We start from the raw sequence: 23,077 nt of genomic DNA, 5'->3' as shown, positions 1-23,077 counted from the left end.
TTATTAGACACATGCACAAAAAATACTGTTCTTTTATCTTTCAAAACGTCATAGGAAATTGAAAAATAATACGAGTTACAGCTTATTTTCAGATTTTCCGAGTCACACACGGAACGCTGCATTTAAAATTCTATAAAGAAATTTAGAATTATCTTAAGAAAAAAACACTGCCACCTAAAAACTCTTACATATGAGGCAGTGAGCAGCAAGGGATGCAAGTTGACTATTTTAAGTGTCGAGTAAAACGCGTTTAAAGATCAGATCCTAGGTAGGCTTTCATTTCAGCATCGTTTCACGACTTTGGAGACAATTTCAAACTACATTAACAGCTATCCGGGGGTTCAGTAGTGATCGTCCACAAGGAACCACACCCGCAGATGATCGGTATATTGTCTTACAGGCCAGAAGAAACAGGCGGCAGACAGCGGGAGAAATCGCTAGACACACGACACAGGCGACTGGACGACCGATATCGCGTTTTACCGTGGCCAGAAGACTGCACGGTGGTGGTCTGTTTGCACGACGCCCTATACGGTGTGTACCTCTAACGCCTGCCCATCGGAGAAGGCGTTCTCTGTGGTGCCGGGAACACCGGAATTGGAGAGACAATGAATGGGGACGAGTACTCTTTACAGATGAGAGCAGATTCAGTCTGAGTAGCGATTCTCATCGCATACTCATCTGGAGAGAGCGGGGAAGCCGCAATCATCCCTCGAACATCATTGAAAGGGACAGGTATGGAGGTCGCGGTGTTCTCGTTTGGGAAGGCATCATGCTTGGTAGTCGTACAGACCTTCACATCTTCGACGCAGGTTCAGTCAACGGGACCCGTTATTGTAACGAGATTCTTCTTCCATATGTGCGTCTTTTTAGAGGCGCTATGGGTCCGCAGTTCCTTTTCATGGACGACAATGCACCATGTCATCGCACAGTAGCTGCCGAACAGCTCTTGGAGAGTGAGGATATTGAACGTATGGATTGGCCGGCACGATCTCCGGATCTCAATCCCATCGAGCATATATGAGATTTTCTAGGCAGACGCAGCTCGTACCTTACCACCAGTAACGATTCGGGAGCTTCGATTGGCGCTGCAAGACGAATGGGCAGCAATGCCTCAACAACTCATTGACACCCTCATTCTCAGCATGGGCAGACGCTGTGAAACCTGCCTAGCAGTCGGGAGAGATCATATCCCCTACTAAAGACCGGATGTTTCTTGATGGACACCCATCACAGGGATGTTTCGGCCTTCAGTCGCATTGCGCTCCATGCTACTTTTTCAATAAAGCTTCTTTTTATCCCTCTGATTTCTCTTTTAGTAAGTGTTGCTTACATTACACATGTACTTACGTATTGGGGATCTTACGGTATTAAATGTGTTGATTTGGAAAGCTTTTGTACAAAGTTATATTGAAAGAACCGTCTCGTCCTTAATTTTTGCACACTAGTGTATATATTGATTTCTGAAACCAGGAAGGTCAATTGCTCCGTCCTGACCACCCTAATCGACTGGCTACATTCCGTTCATATGGTTTAAATAAAGAGCATTAAAACGAGTATAATACAAACATTCTTTAATATTACGTATAAAATAGCTTAGCTGCGAAATAGCAACTTGTTTCTTTTCTTCCCAATTATGAGAATGACCGAAGTTGTTCTTGATCAGCGTAGTTTACATTGACAAAAAAGAAAGACTTGATTATGGATCTTTTCTGTATTTCTGAGTCCGAAATTATGCTGCACGGATCACTGGCGTCAATGTTAATCACGGGCAGACAACATTTCAACAACCTCGCTAAACTGTTTCCTAAAAGTAAGACGGACACGGAAATATGATAGTTTAATAAACAAAACAGATACATCAAAAGCTGTTTAATTAGGAACAAAATGAAAAGAAATTTGTTCATGCACATACATACAACGCAACAAAAAAATACAATTTTTCAATGATAATAGCACCATAAATGAATTGGACACAATTGAAAGATAAAACAGGCAGCAGTTAACAATAATAATAAAAAAGTGCATGGCTGGAGAATCAGGGCAAGAGTGAAGAAAAAATATTATGTACAAAATTTTACTTTTAAAATTGGATCGTATGTGTGTCACTCGTAACGTTTTATAGAAGAAAAGCGTGCTGAAGACCAAACCAAAAATTTATATTGAAAACAATTAAAGAAAATAAAGGGATCATGGATAGCCCGGTCTCGTCTTGGTGGGATGTTTACAAACGGAGCTATTATTTTAAAACGCATTTTTATGGCTTAAATGGCTCTTTCTTTGCGAAGATATTGTTAAATCATCTCGAGTTTAGTGCTGTTAGAAAACAAGTGAAAAACACCCTCTCCCTTGAAAAACCGATTTTAAATTAATATTGAGGGATTCCTAGGTCCCCACTCGACCATCTCCGATTTGGATGAAACTTTATAGAGGTGTAGAGATGTCTTTGAAATTAACCTATGCAAATTTTCAGCTTCCTAGATCCATATCCTGACGATCTAGGATCTCCGAAAAATGTGATCCAAAATGGCGGATCACCTTTTTGTGTCAAATTGCCAAGTTCAGACTAAGTTTATAGAAAATTTTATCACGTTGGAGGCCTGACATTTTAGGCACTTAAAGTACAATTGGCGTTAATATATTCAAGTATTTTTGTGAATTTGAGCTCGTTAGATTTTGTGTAGCATGTGCGTTAACTTGTGAAAAAGTGCGATATGGAAAATTTTTCCTGGATTTTAGGTTAGCATAAAATCTGAAAAAAAATATTCAAAAGCTAGTTCTTCGTGATTCTATTGTAAAAATACTTGTTTTTAATGGGTTGCAGTTGCAGAGCTTAAATATGTATTTTTTAAAAGATAGTGTCATCCAAAGTGGCTATCAAAACCGTTCAAGAGAAAAAAAATAGCCATTTTCAAAGAGCTATAGCTCAAGCTTGTCACATCGCATCTTTTTTTCGTCAAATCCATTAGAAAGAACAGATTTTTTCCTTTCAAAATAAGTTTTTTTTTTCGATGGTGTTCGTTCGTTTAAGGATAAAAAATTGAGCTCGAAATTCTGTCTATCGTAACGAATTGCCATGTTTAAAAAAGCAGGTTGTGGAAAGTTTTATTACATTGGAAGCCAGAAATTTTAGGGACTTAAAAGTACTTTTGGTTGTCAACTTGTTCTACTATTTTTATGAATTTGAGTTCATTAACTTTTGTGTAGCACGCATGCTAAATCGAAAGGAAAATGCAGTGGAGAAACCTGTTCCTGGATTTTAGAATGTCATAAATTCTGAACAAAAATGATCCAAAAGCTCGTACTTTGTAGTTCTATTGTCAATATACATGTTTTTAAAGGGTTATAACTGCAGAGCGTAAATACTGAATTTCTAATAGATATTGGCATCTAAACCGGCAGTCAAAATCGGTCACATGAAAAATAGCCCATTTTTAATGCGCTGTAGCTCAAGTTTGTCATCTTGCATCTTCTTTTCGTTGGTGTCATGATAAAGAACATATTTTCTCCTATAAAAAGTTTTTCTTTCAGATGAGCGTAAAAAAATGAGCTTGAAATACTGTTTGTCGATTGCGAGAAAATCTCGTTCTACAATAAGTAAAGAATGCTGAATGACATGGGAAACTAATAGAGATTTTGTAACTGTTATTAGTCCGAAATGGTTTTTTTTAATTCTCTTTTCAAAATTTCTTCTGCGAATTAAAAATGATAGAAACAGAAAAATATCTTGTTCTGAAAGCAGACTGATGCATCAGATAAGATAAATTTCTTCCATCAAATTTTATAATCATCTTCTATCATATCAGTTGCAAAATCATTCATTTTTATATGCTTATCTGAAAGAACACAATCGTGAAAAAAAAACTTTTTTTATAGGAAAAAATATGTTCTTTCTAATGGTACCAACGAAAAGAAGATGCAAGGTGACTAACTTCAGCTACAGCGCATTAATTTTGACAGCCTCTTTGGATGCCAATATCTTTTAGAGAATCATTATTTACGATCTTCAACTATAACCCGTTAAAAATATACATATTGACAGTAGAATTAAAAAATACGAGCTTTTGAATCATGTTTGCTCAGAATTTATGACATTCTGAAATCCAGGAAAAAGTTTCTCCCCTGCGTTTTTCTTGAGACTTTGCCTGCGTGCTACACAAAAGTTAATGAACTCAAATTCATAAAAAAAGTAGAACATATTGACAACAAAAAGTACTTTAAGTCACTAAAATTTCAGGCTTCCAGGGTAATAAAATTTTCCACAACCTGCTTTTAAACTTGGTAAATTCGTTACGAGAGACAGATTTTCGAGCTCAATTTTTTATCCTTAAACGAAAGAACACCATCGAAAAAAAAAAAAAACCTCATTTTGAAAGGAAAAAATCTGTTCCTTCTAATGGATTTGAGGAAAAAAAGATGCGATGTGACAAACTTGAGCTATAGCGCTTTGAAAATAGGCTATTTTTCACTTGAACGGTTTTGATAGCCACTTTAGCTGACAATATCTTTTAGAAAATACATATTTAAGCTCTGCAACTGTAACCCATTAAAAACAAGTATTTTTACAACAGATTCACGAAGCATGAGCTTTTGAATTATTTTTGTTCAGATTTTATGACAACCTAAAATCCAGAAAAGCTTTTTCACAAGTTTACACGCATGTTACACAAAATCAAACGAGCTCAAATTCAAAAATACTTGAATACATTAATGGCCAATTGTACTTTAGGTGCCTAAAATTTCAGGCTTCCGGCGTGAGAATTATTTTTGTAAACTTCGTCTGAATTTGGCAATTTGACACAAAAAGCTGATCCCCCATTTTGGATCAAATTTTTCGGAGATCCTAGATTCTTAGGATTTGGATCTTGGAAGCTGAAAATGTGCATAGGTTAGTTTCAAAGACATCTCTATACCTCTATAAAGTTTTATCTAAATAGGAGATATTCGAGCGGGGACGATTTGAAAAATTAGGTAAGTTGACGTGGAATGACTCTATAAGCAGATCAATTTTGATTCAGATCAGAGCAAAAGCAGAAACATAAATTTCACTTTCATGTAGTAAAGAATTTTTGATGCAGTTTTGCGTAAAAATAACCATCAATATTCATAATATTAAAATTAGAAGTTCACAGAAAAAAAAAATACATCTTTTAAAAACTAGCGAGTCTTTCAATGCAACCACAAGAATAGTGTAATTATGAAACCAATTTAAATAGGTACCAATCGAAAGAGCATATTGAGGCATTTTTTGATGCATAAATTATTTGCACTCTTCTCCCCGTCATAGGGACATAAGCAAATCTTAAAAGCCTACTGAAATTTAAAAAAAAAAAAAAAAAAAAAAAAAATCAGCAAATATTTGGCGAGAAATGGAAGGTACCACTCGACTCGACAGGCTGCAAAAGCCATCCATCTGCAGAGTGTAAGAAAGGTATCTTTCGTTTCTTACCGAAACTCACTATATTTGGCGACTTTTTTTGAAATTTCGGCGACTTTAAGACTTCATCCTCATATAAATACTAACCAATGATCGAGTAATCCTCGAATTTCAACAATGAAACACGCGCCACGGCATGATAATTTGATAAAATGTTTTGGTAATGTTTAACATGCAAGGAAAAGCTTTATTGTGACAAGACTGAACTCGATCCGGTAACTTAACTGTTTTAATGGTAAGACAGTCATTTTAGGGGAATGAAGAATCAAAAAGTGGTTGAAAATTAACGCTATCCACTGGAGTTAGGGTTAAAATTTCGAATATCAGCTAACAGGCAGTTGCTTCGTTCAAATGTAGAAGAGTAAAGCAATTTTCACCCGTCATACCTTAACGGGCGACTTTCTAGTATTTCAATAACTGTGATAAGAGGGAAAAAACTTTTTTACTATGTTCTGTCGACTGCTACTTATTATTATTTTTTTTTTTCATTATTTCACTGTCATATGGTTTTCAAGGAAGAAGAGAGCTAAGTGGAGCAGAGAAAAGAGAAATTAATAAATAAAAAATATAGGATGATTATAGTTGAAATCCCACTTTCAAAATGAAGTAAAAGAAGAATCATTGGTCAGAATGATTGCAAATTTGAAATGAATATATATACTTGAAGAAGGAGAAGCGGTATATTGCACTTTACGCTTACTCTCAACCACAAAAATTGCCAGTTCATGTGAGTAAAGAAACGAATTAAATATTGCGCTCTGCGTTAACAGCATCAGTGAATGGCATTTCATCATTTGTGATGTCGTGTGCAGAAGCGTAAAAAATGAAATTGAAACTGCGCAGATTAAAATAATTGTTAAAAAATATTAAAAACATAATTGACTCAATTTTTGAGGAATTTTGTTCTCTCAATGAGTGAAACATGTTCGTTAAAAACATTTTTGCCACCATCTATTTATTGATAAATGATTTTCAATCCTTTCTTTTCTTATATGCCATTCATTCTCCCCCTTTTTCAAGAATATTCAGCTCAAATTGAAATTCATTCTGAACAGTATTTTTTTTAAGCATCATTTTGAAAGTGGTACATTATTTAAAAAAAAAAAAAAAAATTATAATCCTGCTACAAGGGTGCTTGCTTTTAGGAACAGATTCTCTTTAATAGGCGATATAGATTAATTCCCCGATACTTCTAACCTTCACTCTTGCCAAAACCGAATTCCACAACATAATAGATCAATAAAAATGTGGCACAGAATAGTATCTACAGATTTCTTAAAGTATTTAAAAAAGATAGACAACTTCAAACATAAACCACTTATCTAGATCACACATTGCATAGTGAGCAGGATTGCAATGAGAAATAACAAATGTATTTACAAATACCTCATAGTATACAAGTAGTCTGGCTCTGATCAGATGACTTCTGATTTCTCCCCAAACACAAATGAACTTGTCCAAGGCAAAGCATCTTATCAGAGCCACACTATATACAATTTCTTTTTCATTAACTTAAATGCTAAAATACAGACATTGAAGGAAAACAGCAGGTTCATGTTAATTTACCATTCATTCCTTGGGAGGTAAGTAAGATTTTTCATGTTGATAAAATTCAAGTTTGGATTACGCAAATGATGTGGGAATTAATTCTGAATAAAAATAACAAAAATAAATCCTTTACATATACAGGGCTGCCCAGAGCCAAGGTGGGCCCCAAATTAAGTTTTATTCATGTGCCATTAATTTACCCTATGCAATCTACATTATTCCAATATCAACCCTCAACAAGCTGGGCAAGCTTCACCCTGGCTTGTGACATGGATCACATACTTTTACAAATGCTATCCTGTGTATTTGCCATATGAAACATCATTGGGGTGAAATGTTAAAAAGATTATGATTATTTTTACATCTATTGTTCCTGGAATAATTTTTATTTATTTTTTTTTACCAGCAAAGAATTCTCTAATTGTTTTAGAGAGTTAGTGTTACTATTTTTTTCTTTCTGGTTGCTCTGATACATACTAATTTGATTAATTAAAGTATGAACATTTTAATTATGAGCAAAAGTTCACTCAAGTATATGCATTATCTATACAAAGGGTGATCCAAAAGTCAGGACCAACTTTAAAAGTGAATAATTTGAAAACAAAAGATGATAAAAAGATGAGGTTTGCACTGAACGAATCCAAAAGAAGCCGGGTTTTGTATGGCAACGAAATAATAATATTTCTGTTTCCAATCAACAGATGGCACTACTGCTTTTCATTCCTCCATAATTCTTGTAATACAGTTAAACCTTCCTTTTATTTTCAACATTATGTTACGGTTGAATGTTAGTTATACAGTTACTTATGCTGTGGTTTCCCTTCAAAACTCAAATATACACAGTTACTTTTACGTCTTAAGAGACGTGACTATCAGTATGAACACCATCCTTGCAGCAACACTGCTGAATTCAGTGCCATGTTCACACAAAGGTATTGTTGAGATACTACGCAGTCATATTTCACAGCTGCTTGTAATTCCTGCATTGCATGCTTCTTACTTGTTGCTTTATGAAACCCCAAAGAGCATTCAGGGTTGCTCCGAACTAAAATATTTGGGAGTGCGGACATTCTCAATTTGCTGTTTTGCATTCCAAAGTTTGCTAAATGATAAAATGCAGGTATGCAAGCATCTAATGGAAAGGGACATTCAAGCATTAAAAATCGAAATCGTGCAATTATGTCCCTAAATTTGCGGAATCATCAGACAAAATTTTCTGAACAAGGATTTTTTGGGAGGTCGCAGTGACCTCACATTGGGGTGTCCCTGAGAGCATTGTCTGATAGCATCATTAGATCGAGACTTCTTGAAGTCACAGGTAACTTCCAAGATAGGACAGATAAAGGGAGCTGGTAAAGACGTTAGCAAAATAATTGTGAGAACATGGCGCAGAATTCGGCTGTGTTAGTTAGAACACGGATGGTCATTCAACTAAAAGAATGTTGAAAGTAAAAGGGGGAGGGAGGGGGTAGTCCCACTTCCAGACCTCTTTGCATTTATAAAGCAAGAAGTTTTTCCCAGAACTAAACGAGCCTACTTTCCTGTATACAAACATCAATTTTCTAGCATCGGATCATATAATCTCTCAGTTATAGTAAAAGCAGCAAATTATATCAAACATGCCTTTCAAACATTTAAAGCTGATTTCTAAAAACAAAATAGGCCTCTCTTATCTGATGAAACAGATATGTAAAAAATAAATAAATGGGCAAATAAAGTAGTAGCATCAAACAATGCAGCTATGTATTTTTTTTCCAATAAAAAGTTATTAAATTGATTCAACAAAACAAAACAAATAAATAAATAAAAAAAAGCACATCAAAAAAAAAAAAAAAAAAGCATTTGTTGCTCTTTCTTTTGAAAAAAATAAAGCACTTCTGGTTTTATTCTCCTCCCTCCCCATATTGCCAAAAAGTAAAAGAAAAAAGTATTTTTCATTAAAAAAAATAATAAAATGTCCTTCTAAATAAATCATCTATGCAAAAAATCATAATGCAATTAAATGATATTTTTATTAAATTATATGCAAACCTCTTTCTTCCTTTTAAAAATTAAAATCACTCTGAATTTCCTTTTATTTTCAATTGCCAAAAATGAAATAAATTAAAACTGTTCAATGAAAATAAAAGCAAATCATCTCAAAAATCAGTCTCTCACAGCAAAAACCAGGGCTGTAAAGTCAGAGTCAAACTGATTTTTAAGTAAAGGAGTTGGATTTGGGAGCAAAAAGCTTTAAAATTCCAAGTGTCTGAGCTGGTCAATTTCGCTTCGAGTCTCTTTCTGCCGAGGCTGCGGAGTTGCACTGAATTTGGGGAGTTAGAGTTGGAGTCTGCAAAATTCCAGGAATTGGAGTTACATTCCACAGCCCTGGTAAAAATATTTGCGCTTTGAATTCATTTCATTTTGATTCAGTAATATTTAACTCTGACTTGTGTCAATGTCAAATCTACAAGAAATGGCATTTAATTTTTTTTTTCAATAAGAAATACATATGTGATGACCAGCAACAGGCTCTCTGCCCAGCTAGGCTGGTCCTAGTCAGTTTAGGAGTCCCCAATGAAGATCAATGGCCCTCTTAAAGCTATCCATCCCCTTCCTCATAACCACCTCTTTCAGTAAGCTGTTTCAAGTGCCCACGACCCTACTAAAGAAGTAATTTTTCCTATTTCATGAAGATAAAAATCAAGACCACAGAACACATTCAGAATCTGCCCAATTTTGTGGTTTCTTCTCCCGCGTGAGATATCTCATTTTTTTCTTCAATATAGAAGAATGTGCAGAAGGTAAATTTTAGGCAGTATTATTTACATTTTTCACACTAAATTTAAAAAACAGCATTTAAAAAAAGCAAGCCGGCACAACTGTGTTAAACATAGCAATCACAAAATTCAAAATATTCCAATGTTTTAATTAAAATTTTTAGATTTAAGTATATTTTCCTAGAGTTCTAGATTTCCAAACTGACATTTTGTATGTTGCTGCCAATTTAGGATGCATCATCTGATTCAGTATCACATAAAAAAAAAAGATATTTATATTTATTTTCTTCTGAATAATTCAAAAGAAAAGAAGCAAAGATGTAACTTTACATATTGAAAAAAAAAAAAAAAGCATTTTGAAAATAAAATTGATACATCTAATTTGTCAATTAAATTGATAGATCAAATTTGTCATTGTATTTTTGCATAAATAAAGATTGATATTTAAGTTTAAAAAGACTTGTTTGGCAGCTAAGCATATTTTTGAGGCTTTTAAAAATAAGTTTGTTGCACTAACTTTTAATACTGTCAAACTCGAAATGTTTATTAAAAAGTAAATATGATTATGTGCAATAAAATGGATATAATAATTAAGAAGAAATTTTGTTTCCCCTCTTCCACTGATATTTCAAAAGAATTAAAGTTTTGCACCCTATTCCAAACATTTATTGCCCAGGCTAAAAATAAATGTATGAGGATAAAATCTTGCTTAGTAACTTAAAAGACAAATTAAAACTACAAGTCTCAACTACATGATTGAAAAAAAAAAAAAAAAAAGTAAGGTTCAAATTTATACAGAAGAACCAGGCCCGGGCCTCCTTAAAATTCAGGAAGTATTATTTTTAAATGAGGATTTTTTGAAAGTACTTCTAGAAAATAACCTAGTTAAAAAACATATACATATATATATATTATGGCTCTCACAGTTAAAAATTAATGTTATGTATAAACAAATGACACACAAGCACACATCAATAAAAAAAGAAAAGAAAAAAAAATCCCTAATCCAAGTTGTGTTTATGCTGCTAGCTATCGTTTTTGGAATTAAAAGTAAGTCCATTTTTCCAAGAAAACTCAAATTTGAGTAAACACAGCTACAAAAAGTTCCTACTTTTATCCAGTGGCGTAGCTACATTTTTTGCCGCCCGGAGCGGTTCCTTAATTTGCCGCCCTTTTGATGAGAAATAGTTAATATATTAAAGAGTCCAAAGTGTTTTAATAAGATTTTAACAAAGAAGAAAAGAAACTGATTTTTTTTCCTTCTTATTTTTATTGCAGAAGAGAAAAAAAAGGAATTCATAGCCCCACCAAAAAATTACAAAATGTAAGTCAAAATTGAGAATTTCAGGCAATTTTTAGTAATGCACATAGAAAAGAGTCTTGGAGTTCCCGCCTTTTTTTTTCAAAATTAAAATTAGTTTCATGCTTTATTTGGTAACTTTAGATGGTCGGAACTTCTCAAGGGATTTTTCAGAAATTGAAGTGTTAAAAAAGCAATTTTAGGCTATCTTTGGATAAGTGAAGACATTGGGGGAGGTTCAGGGGCGTTCTGTCTGGACAGTTTTTCAACTAAACTGAGAAACACGCAAATGTAGGCTGTATCTAGCGGTGTAAGGGTCTCCCCTAACTCCGACAAAGACCCTCAAGAAATTTTTGAAACTGAAGTTTCAAAATTTTAATATTAGGCTAAAAGATGAGGTTTGAAGTGCTGAGTGGGTGTTATCCCTTAGAAATGTTTTGAGACTCAAGGTCTGAAACTACACTTTTGGGCTATTTGGTGACTTTAAAGAATAGAAAGGTTCGGTTGCTCTTCCCGAAAAATGAGACATTTATTGAGTGTTTAGCAACACAATTTTAAGCTGTCTTTGGTGGGTGCAAATTCTCCAGGCTCAAAACATATTTTAAAGCCATCTTTGGTGACGTTAAACAGCGAGAAAGGGTGGTATGGTTGAAAATAGAGCCCTCCAAACCACTGTGTTAAGCTATGCTTAGCCAAGTTAAAGGAGAAAGGGATGGTAAATGGCTCTCCTCCGGAAAATTTTCAAAATTAAAGTTCTGAAAATGCATTTTAAGCTTTGTTACAGTAGGAAGGAGCATAAATGTCGGGGAAATTTTCCTAATTTAATGTTTTAGAAATGCAAATTCAGGGTCAATTTGGTTTCTCAAAGAGAAAAGTTGCCACCCAGGGTAGGAGTAAGTCTCCCCCCCCCCACCCCCTTCAAGATCCGGTACTGCTATATTACCAAATTTGGATAATTCTCATTTTCACTGACAGAGGGCAATAAGATAAAGAGGCCCTTTTTACATTCGATTAACCATACTGTGACTCATAAGAAAAAGCTTGAATCAAAAATATTACTTTTGATGTAAATGGCTTTGCCTAGACATATTTTACTGATTACCTTTCTTTAAAATGAATGACTAAATGTGAAACTCATTGTTTAAAGGAATTTTGATATAAAACAGTAACGCAAGCAATCATTATTTGAGTTGTGAATAAGTGTTTTTATAAAATGAACATAAATTCATTTTGTCTTAATGAAAATTTTGTAATCAATTACCAATGAAAGCAATTGTTGATATGCTATCCTGAAAATGAGCAAGGAATCACCCACCATTTAGTCCTTTCTTCTTTTAAGCTTGTTGCCACTTTCTTTCAAAAAAAGTGTTTTTTTTTTTTTTTTTTTTTTTAAAAACAAGGTGATTTCCAAGAAACTTTCTTGAAATCAAGGTGTAGCTTAATCAAAAAACGAAAGAATATGAAACTTGTTGTTTCCATATTAAACTTATTGTTGCAATAGTCAACCTTGACAGTAAAAAGAAATTTTTCGCATCAAAAGTGTAAAATTGCGGCCCCCTCCCCCCCCCAACTCCAAAAAGTGACGCAAGGGGCGGACCGCATCGTCTAGCTACGCCACTGCTTTTGTCTAATATAAGGAAAATTTAATTTCAAAATATACATCAGTTTTTATGTTTGTCACAAAAAAAAAAAACCTTATTACTTCACAAAAGATTGATGTTAATGGCAAAATGCACAAAGCAAAAGTATTCCCCACTGTGGAATTTAACAACTATTTCAACAAAAAAAAAAATAACTTTCAGTCCCCCAGTATCATGTTAAACATTTTTCAGTGTATTTTGATTTGAAATAAAATAACTTGTGTTTTTAAAAGCATTTATAACAATGAATAAAAATATACAACAAAAACTTTTGATTACAAAAATATCATGTGTTTTTAAAAGCATCTATAACAATGAATAAAAAAAACCTAAATACTTTGCAAGCATTCATCAAGTTTGTAATTATCATAATTTAAAATGGCTATAACATTGTTCCTGCTGTAATAAAATTTTATGTTTCTACTTGTAATTAGATTACATGATATCATCATTTTCACTAACTATAGTATTATGAATTTAAATGTTTAACAGATTTTAGGAATCAATCATACAATGAGTATATAGATAAAATCAAGCAATTTAAAAAAACTACTGCAAAAACTTCCAAGCTACATATTGTCTCCTCAGAGCAACACTAAGACAACTAATCCCAGGAGTAACACTGATATCCTACTGTTGCTCTGAGGCAACGATATGGTTCTAAATATTTGTAGACACAAATTAGCAGAAAATATGCCAAAATACTTAAAATACTTTTAAAACTCTTGAAATGACTAAAATAAATCATATGTTCAAAAAAATTACAAAGCACAAACATTAACAGTAAAGCTAGTCTTGTTTTTTTTTTTTTTTTTTTTTTTCAAGGAACCATCTTTTCCCTTCAACATATGCATTCTAAAATATTTTTTAAAAAATAAATTCAACTCATTATACAATTTTTTGAATAATTTAGTGAAGAAGGACAGAGATCTAGAAAGATCATGATAGCTATTAAACAAACAATAACAGACATATAAATGAAGCTACAACAAAAATTTAAATATATTTTATAATAAATTATAATAAATGGCAATTTGAAATTATGATGCTTGAACAACATTTAATAAAAATGAAAAATAACACAAAGTAAAAGGAAAATTTACTAAAATGTTAAAGGAAATTAATTACCTCAATCAGAAATTAAATCCAAATCATAAGCTCTGTGAAATAATGAACGTTTGTAATCTAAATTTATAGCTGTTTTCGAACAAACTTTGGCTGGAACATCAGGATCACCAATTAAAATAAGTTTGCTTATTCCATTCATCAATGGAATGAGTGTTTCAGGTTCTGTACACAAGTTAGCTTCATCAACTATGCAACACATATGAGCAATGCACTCATTGTCATAAAATGTTTGTGCCATCAGGTCATCATGACTATTGCGAATGTTACATAAAATCACATCACATTCAGTCAATACTATTTGCTTTGCTTTTATGAGCAGATCAGGTTTGATGTGCTCTTTTTGCAAATTTCCTTTCAGCAAACTTTCTTCTGCATCAGTGTTTTTATTGATTTCACCCACAGCAAGATCATCAAGCAAATATTTTCTCAATCCGACATGTGTGTCAGCTCGTTTACCAACAACAACAACGTTTAATTGGTGTTTCACTAGGGAAAGACCAACATCACCTAATGCTTTAGCAGTTCTAGTACACAACAGAACTTTAGTTCTATAAGATTTTTTCATTTTTGTAATGAGGTGAGGAAGAACTAACAAACGATCCGATGAAGGCAGTAACTTTATGACAGTAAGTAAAGGAATAGGATGAGGTGACACAATGCCTTTAATAATTTCCTTCAGACATTCATTAACTCGATCAGGTTCTTTCAGTATGTTACGAGGTGGAAGAGTTACTGTAGATAGTCCACTATCTAATGGATTCAGAATATTTCGATGCAAAGGCGATTTATCTACAAAAAGCAAAGCGTCATTTTGTTTTAAAGTCGATTTGATATTGCAGAGAACTTGTACTCGAATTGGCTGTTTTCTATCAAAATCATCAGATGCATAAGCTCCCATAAAAGTTAATTTTAACATATGGATTTGATCATCTCTAATATTCTTTAAATTTTTATTAGAAAAATTTTTTGTGTCAGTAGCCGCATTAAATGGTCTAATTTTAACACTGGTGACATAACCTAGTATTTTAATGACACCTTTCGTTTTAGTCGTAAATTTGACCATTATTATATTCCCTTCCTCCGGAAAAAGAGATTTGTCATGATCATGAGCATTGTATGCTGTTTGGCATTCAACAGTTATGTAGCTACTTTCTTCACAGTAAGAGAGAATTTCACAAAAATATGGGTGAGCTTGTTGCAAATGAGTCCACGAGACATAGATTCTTTGCCATGTTTCCAACAGCATCAAAGGCAATAATGTGTTGTAGTACTCCTCATAAGATTCATATTTGTCAGACGCTTTATGTAAGGTCTTTGATATCGGAGGAGGATCAAGAGTATTTTTTTGTTGGAAAAGCCAATCAACATTCCATTCAAGAATAAGTAACAAAACATTCAATGAGTCGATAATAGTATGCCCTACTTTTAATTTCAAGTCCCTAGGAGGGAGGCAAATACATTTTCCAGAATTTAATCGGACAGATTGCGAATTAGACTGACGCACATTTAAGGTTTCAGAAAATAAGGGAGACATCAAGTTTTTAGAGTCATCGTCAAAAGGTGAAGAATTTCCTAGTGATGAGGTGGGTGCAAAAGTAAAAGTTTCAAATACTGGAGATGATTGATTAAGAGGTTTTTTATTGAAATTCATTAAATTTGACAACATTTCAAACTCTTTGGAGTGTAATGTTGGCGCTTGATGTGAATTTTGTGAACTTAGAGAAGAAAATGACTCTTCTGCCAAATAATTTTCAGTTCTTAAGTTATTTTGAGACTGGGGTTTTTCATTTTTATCATGAGCTAGTTTTAAAACTGAAGGAAGTGAATCTAGAGAATCTTGAGGAGACAAACAACGAAAATCTTCAAAGCCATTAACTTGGCTTTTTTCATAAGCATATTTATCAAATGATGTAAAAGAATTTGTGGGATTTAAAGTCATATTCTGTCTATTTGAAAAACTAGGTGAAATATTCCTGTAGTCATTTATAACAGGTCTATTTGAACAAGTAGGTGAAATATTCCTGTAGTCACTTATAACAGAACGTTTGGAATTTTGCATAAGAGAAAAAGAATGAATATTTACATCTGGAGATTCAATTATGGAATGATACTCTTCTGTACGAACAGAAGGTACACTTTTGGATTTGGCAACTGTTTTCTTTATTACAACAGGTTTAGCTTTTGAAGGTTTGTCACTTGACTCAGTGAGGAAACTGCCTCGGTTAGTTATTCTCTTGCCATAGAAGCGTCTGGATGAGTTGGTTTCATCAGTTTTTAGAACAACTGGATCAGGTTTAAACAATTCTGATCCATCATCAATGGATTTATTTTTACATTTTTGTTTCACTTCTTTGCTACTATGTTTAGTCACAGAAAGTTTTGATTGTTCATCTTGTTTTTCATGTCCTATAGCTGTTTTTTTATTTGTAGTTTTCTGAAGTTTATAAATTTTAGGATTTTCAGTCAATTTAGAAGTATTTGATTTCTTTAAATCCTTCATATCAGATGTTTTCACGATAGAAACATTTGATTTAGTATTGGATTCTGGTGTTGGACCTTCAGTTGGCTTTTTTAATTTGGCAGAACGTGACTTTTTAGACTCTTTACTGGATTTATGCTTCTTTGACTCATGCTTACTTTTTTTATGTTTTTTCTTTTTTTCAGAAATTGCAGAGAGGTCAGAATTCAAATCAACAGTCTTTTTGTTTTTGGAAATTTTAGCAGACACAGGAAAACAATCTTTCAATAAATGTTCATTCACTTTGTTTTTCTCTTTACTGTCAGCTTCAAGAGCTTTTCTTTCCATGATTTTTTCCCACTTGCTTTTATATTGAGGAATAGGTGGAGAGGCTCTTTCATCTGCATTTCTATTTTCCTTTTGTTTCCCAATATCTTCTTTTAAGTTATCAAAAGTTTCGGTGTCACTTTCGTCTACATTTGAATGACAACTTTCATTACCAACTAACATATCATTATCAACAGGCTCATCATCACTATCTGACATGGTATGGCTACTGAAATTAGAAAGATCATTTATTGAAGATTTATTCTTCAAAATTTCACTAACAGGACAGATTTTGCTTTTTTCAGAACCATTAGGAACATCTGAAGGTTGCTCATTATCACATGCTATAGAAACGGAATTGAGCTCAGAATTTTCCTCCCCTTTAGTAGTAGTAGTAGTAATATCACAAGGAAAAGGTGTTTCTACCGAAGTGGAAAACCCTTGCTTCCCTTCTGTTTGTACTTGATCATTCCGATACATTTGCATTTCTTTTGGCTTTTGGTTACCATCACCTATATTTGCAGCTAATTCTAAAATTTTTTGTAGTTCAGTAACATTAACGTTCGGAACAGCAGATTGAATTGAGATATCAATCAAATTAGATTTATCTACATAGACAGAACTTTTATTTTTTGCTATTTCCTGATTATCTTCATTTGGCCCAAGAACAGTTGCTTCTTGTATATTCTTAGTTTGTTCAATAGTGGGTAAAGAGTTGTCCATAGGTCGCCACTCATATGATTCCGTAGGATAAGGTTCAAGCTCTAATTTCTTTTCTTCACTAACAGCATGTAAAGTATTATTTTGCTGATATACATTCTGGGCAACATTTCGTGATTCAAGAGAATCGGCCATTTGCCTGAATAAAAACTGAATGTTATGAATGTTGCAGAAATTTGAATCATTTCTTTCATTTGAAACTGTTTTAAAATCATGCTCATGTCTTGTTCTGTTCTCTTCACCTGATTCTATGTAAGTATTACTTGAAACTGGTTGGCTTCCAATACCTACATAAGGGATAATTTTTTCATCAACATTTGAATGGAACTTTTCAGACTTCTCTTTCCAAGCTTCCACACTTTTACTTAAATGTTTAGTTTCAAACGGTGTATGTTGTAAAGAGTTCAGTGTTTGAACAGCTTTGAAAATATCCTGCCAAGCTTTACTATCGACAGCAGGATCTGTTCCCAAAAACTTTGAGTTCAGAGAACCAGAAGGATGTACTGAATGTGAAGTATCATTTATATATTTAGTAGGCAAATAACTGTTATATAGAGGAGAAATGCCTGGATTTACAATGTTAGCTTCCTGCGTAAATGCCTTATCCTCTAATTGCGAATCAGAGATCATTTTATGAGATTCTTTCTTTTCTTGAAATGACATTTCCATTCCATTAAATTCTGAATATGCTGAAGAAATTTTATTGGGCACTTGGTAATCATTCAGTTTTGCTAAATTTTGAAACTCAAATGCATTTGTTGCAGTCATTTGAACTAATGGAGACTTAGATCGATTACACAGAGATAATAATTTTTGTGAAGGTGCATAATTATGAATTCTGTGATAGCATTCAATTTCATGCTTGCAAAGTGGGTAATAAGTTACTCTCGCAATGTCACCCAATTTACTAATGGATTTTGTGCCATATTTTTCAAAATACTCCATTCTTTCCGATATTTCTTTTAAACTCAAACTCATTGATGCCGTCTCAACTCGACTATAAATTTTGGATTTGTTTCGAAACTTAGGTTTACTTTTAGTCAAATTAATCTCAGCTGGATGAGGATACTTGAAAAATTCATTGGAACATTTTGCAGAAACAGGTTGCACTGGATTGTGTATAGGCTCATTACTGTAAGGTACAACAGGTGTGCTGTAATCTGAAGCATAGTCTGAATCATCAAAAACATTCTTATACTGAGATGAAGGAGAGCAATCGTTTAGAATCAAGGGAGTATTGAACTTTGGAATACCAGCTACTTCATTCACAGCAGAATATGTATTATTATTATGTACAAAGGAAACCTGTTCATTACTCTGGTGTAAATTTGAAGTAAAATTTTGGCTTCTTGACATCAAATGATTATGAAACTGAGGAAAACTTTCTGGCGTATTCAACATTGAATTGCCATTCAAAGCTTGCTTCATATATTTTATTGCAGTGTCATTTTCACTTGGAAGAGGGAGTGATTTTTCAGCTATTACAGAGCTACATCTGTTATAAGTTTCCTCCCTTGAAAGTGAATTATGGTCACATTGTAAATCACTAAACATAGGTACTGTAGTCGCCTTAGCATTTATTCTATCATTTTCTTTTTTAACTTGAATACTGCTAACACTTATATTGTTGTTGTATTGATTATTTTGAGAACTTTTAGATTGACTATCAGTCAAATTTTGTTTTTCTAAAAATGCTTTTGCAGTTAAAGTTTCCCTGCAATTAGAATTTAATTCCTTATCTTGTGTTAACATTTCTTTATCACTTGATAAAGTATGCTTCAAAGAATTTGAAGCATTTGTTGCCTCTGGAAAATGTTTGCTCATATTTTCAGAGTTGCTACAGCTTTGTACAACAGCTTCGGATATTTCCTTTTTTATTGAGCACAAAATTTTGTCATGACTAGAACTTTTCAAGCTAGAACATTGTACTGTCTTTTCTAGATCTGATTCTGTTTTGTCTAAAACTGATCCAGGTTTGGCCTCACAAGAAATCAACTTGTTATTTACAGGAATTTTGGAAGTTTTTCCCTCGTCTACCTTCTCTTTCTTAATTGATTGCAATACTTTTATAAAATCCGATTTCTCCAATAGGTTTGTATCTAAAGATAAATTTTTAAGCAGTGCAGAATCTTGACTAATTGGAATTGATGTGCTTGGTGTATTTTTCTCAGTGTATGGAATATTTTGTCCAATATTTTCAGAATTATTAGATTTTGGGGGAAACTTATCCACTTTAGTAGATTTTGCATCATGTTTATGGATCAAGTGATTCAAGCCAGTATCACCACCCTCTTTTTGGTTTATTTTGTGACTAGTGGTACTTTCACTTAAATTTAAATTTTTAGTTAATCCTATATTCAATTCATTAGTGACAAACGTTGCTGTGGCAGTTTCGGCTGCTTTGCCAGAAATATTATCCATACATTGCATGATAGTTTTGTCTGGTTTTTCTGTTTTGATTGACTGTAATCTATTGACGAGGCTAAGACTAGAATGTGCAGTGTCATTATCTGATGACTTAGATGAATCTTTTACAACATCATTTTGACTATTAAGTTGAGAACTTGCAGAATTTGACACATTTTCATTGCAATTAGCAGTTTTTGGGGAGTCATCTTTTTCTTTTTTAATAGAAGATAAAGTTTGTCGAAATTCATCTATTGATACAGAACGGAGAGGCATACCATTTTCAGAAACCTGACTTCTATCACTCCCTGTAGATAATTCAGTACTGTTATTTGCTTTACAAGTTGAATTCACTGAACTAGAAGTAATGACCTGCTCAGCTTCCTGGCTTGTGGCCTTTGAAGCATTAATATGTTTTGGATTTAATGAGAGAGCATTGTTCTGTAAATGTTCTTGGGGTTTAAGAATAGACACTGCCTTTTGAGATTTTTCTAATACTTGGGAGACATTGTTAACAGCTTGCTTCAAATTTGACTCCTTCGATTCTTTACTTTGAATATTATTTTCACTGAAACTAGGCGTTTCAAAATTTTCTGCAGTGATTCCTGTTTGCGCTTTCTCACCCGGAATTTCAGTTAAACCTAGCTCACTGCTCTCTTCACCTACAGGTTTCTTTTTTGGTGTACTTTTTCTTTTCTTAGGATACCACGATGTTTTCTTTCTGTTTCGTTTTTTCTTTTTTTGATTTTTATTTGACTTAGTTTCAACATCTTCAATAATTGTATTCATAGAGCTTGTACTGATTGGCTCTTCATCAATAAAACTATGAACTCTATCTTCTGTAAGAGTTGAAATTGAATCATTATTTTGCTTGCAAATATTTCTGTTTATTATGGCATCATCTTTCTCAAGAGTTTCATTTCCATTTTCAGAAACAATTGGCGCATTATTGTTTGGAAGTTCAGAAGCAAATGACACTGAAGCATCAGCACAATTTTCATTTGAAGTTATTTTATCATCATTATTTGTTTGTCTATCAAGCTTAGCAGCTTTGCTTTTTTTCTTTCCACCACCTTTTCTCACCCTTTTTCTCCTCTTAAGGCTCGGTTTTGTAGAAATAGCTGCATTATTTTCAACTGTAAAATTTTGCTTTTGCACTTCATGCGACTTATCTAAAGTGTCAGACGTAGATTTGACATCATTGCTATGGTCTGGAATGTTTGTATTTTCTGCTACACATTCAGAATTAAAAATTGGTTCAGTTTTAATAAATGGCAACAATGGAAGGGAATCTATCTTAGATTGAGCTTCATTTTTACTTAGACAATTGATAGGTTCTTGCACATTTGTAAAAGCCAATAGATCTTTTACATTTTCCATATGTGATTGCTTATCACAATCATCTTCTTCAAATGACATTTCTACATGCATGTCTACATTTTCTGTCTTCATGACACAAGTGCTGTTAAGATTTTTTCTTACTACTTTTGATGTTTCAGGCATTTTATTTTCCCCACAAAATGCACTATTATTAGCTTGCACTGTAACAGAAGCACTAGAACAGCTTTCATCAACACTTCCAGAACATAAGTCCAATTTGTTTTTTGCACCTTTTTTCCTGGGGCTTTTAACTCCAGAATATGTTGCTTTCTGCTTTGCTTTTAGTTGCTTTTTGGCATTTGTGTTTGGAATGTGATCCATTAAAGATGTAGAGGAAGTCATCTGAGAAAGTACATTTTGCGAGTTAATTTTTTTCACAGCAGTTACAATGTTTCCATCCTTTTGAAATTTTTTAATATAATGTGAAAGGGGTAAGTTTTCTTCCACTTCTTCAATGGAGGAAACATCGCTTGATTTTACACTATCACAAATGTTGTGGCCAGTTACTGACACTTTGGAAGCAACAGGAAAGGAAGGATTTTTATCACTATCATTTTCTGCATTTATTTTAGGAACTTCTTTATCAAAATTACCTACATTTTCTTCATGACTAATCCTTTCTTCTTTAATTAAAGTTGGCGGGATTAGATTTTCACAAATATCTTTCTCAGGTTCAATTTCAAAATCCATATCATAAACATATTCATTGTGCTCATTAATCATATGTTTGTTTGATGAATTGCAAAAACTAGTTGTGTTTGTTTTAACATTGCCATCAACTAAAGGTGGGAAATGAGTTTGATGGAAATTCATTTGAGTCGGAAAATTAGAGATAGGTCTATTATGAGAAGCAATTTTATTTTTATCAGTTTCCTTGTGAGACATATTAGTGAAGTGAATAAAATTATTCTTGGCATATGCTGTTGGTAAGTGCTGTGGACTGTTAGGATGAAATGTCATCCCATATTGTTGACCCTTTGAATCGCTGACTAAAACTGCTGCATCTGTTGAAACACATGGATTTTTTTGCCCTGCTTTAACAGATGTTTTTAACAGACTGCGTTGATTTGCCATACTAATAGAAGAACTAATTGGTAAATATGCTGAAAACGTTTTTGGGTTAGGTGGTTTATATGCATTTTTTAGTTTAGGCATCAACAATGATTTCAAAACAGAGCCTTTTAAATTTTGCCCTTCTTGAGTCAGAGTTGGAGGAGCTTCATGACTCAACATCTGCACACTTTTAGCATTATTTTGCACAGCTGGTAGCGATGGAAACATATTTTGCCCTTTGGTAATATTTGAATCTATGTTATTATGTGAAACACGATGATCTTTTTGTAAAGTTATGTTGAAATTCGAATTGGAATTAATTCGCCATACATCAGAGAAGTTTGAAGAAGTTCCAACAAGTAGCTTTTCTTCATTCAAAGCATTTTTGATTTCTGTTTCAGTCAAATTTTTAGTTAGGGTATTTTTCTTCATTTCTTTCTCCAGCTCTTGTCCTACTGTCAAGAAAGGAAGATCATTCAAATCAGCATTTGAAGAATCAAAATCTTCTCCTTTTCCAGTAGCTTCTTTAGCAAGTGCTGCCAAATCCCAATTAACTGTTTCATCTGTATCTAGCCCTTCACACTCTAAGGTTACCTTTTTACGTTTTTTACGAGGCGAGTATACTCTTTTGCGTTTTTTCTTTTTTGCCTGACCCATATTCTTTACTAATTTATCAGGTGTCGATGTAACACTTTCTTTTTCACAAGTCAAGTTTAGAAATTTAGGGAAATCAACAGCCACTCGATCATTTTGTGAATTTGAAGATGCTACATTTTCTTGAACTGAATTAAAATTCTGAAAATCTGCTATAAATTTTCCAATCCCAAAACTGTGCAAATCATTTGTGAACATTTCATCCTTTTATCTTTTCATGCTACAAGAATAAAATTATGCTTCCTTTGTAAAACTTAGCATTCACAG

The 23,077-nt window shown here is 33.2% G+C and overlaps 1 protein-coding gene across 1 annotated transcript; it reads right to left on the bottom strand.

Annotated features, from left to right (window-relative positions):
• Window positions 1-1,595: 1,595 nt before the first annotated feature.
• LOC129220085 (uncharacterized) lies at window positions 1,596-22,813 on the bottom strand. Its single transcript, XM_054854424.1, has 3 exons — window positions 18,387-22,813; window positions 13,813-17,456; window positions 1,596-1,807 (listed from the first exon to the last, which is right to left on the bottom strand). Exons 1-2 carry the CDS (start codon window positions 22,811-22,813, stop codon window positions 13,814-13,816), a joined length of 8,070 nt encoding a protein of 2,689 aa, XP_054710399.1. The 3' UTR covers window positions 1,596-1,807; window position 13,813.
• Between the last annotated feature and the right edge of the window lie 264 nt (window positions 22,814-23,077).

This window comes from Uloborus diversus, chromosome 4 (assembly GCF_026930045.1).
Source record: "Uloborus diversus isolate 005 chromosome 4, Udiv.v.3.1, whole genome shotgun sequence".
NCBI lineage: Eukaryota > Metazoa > Arthropoda > Arachnida > Araneae > Uloboridae > Uloborus > Uloborus diversus.
This window is presented reverse-complemented; position numbering and strand designations above follow the sequence as displayed.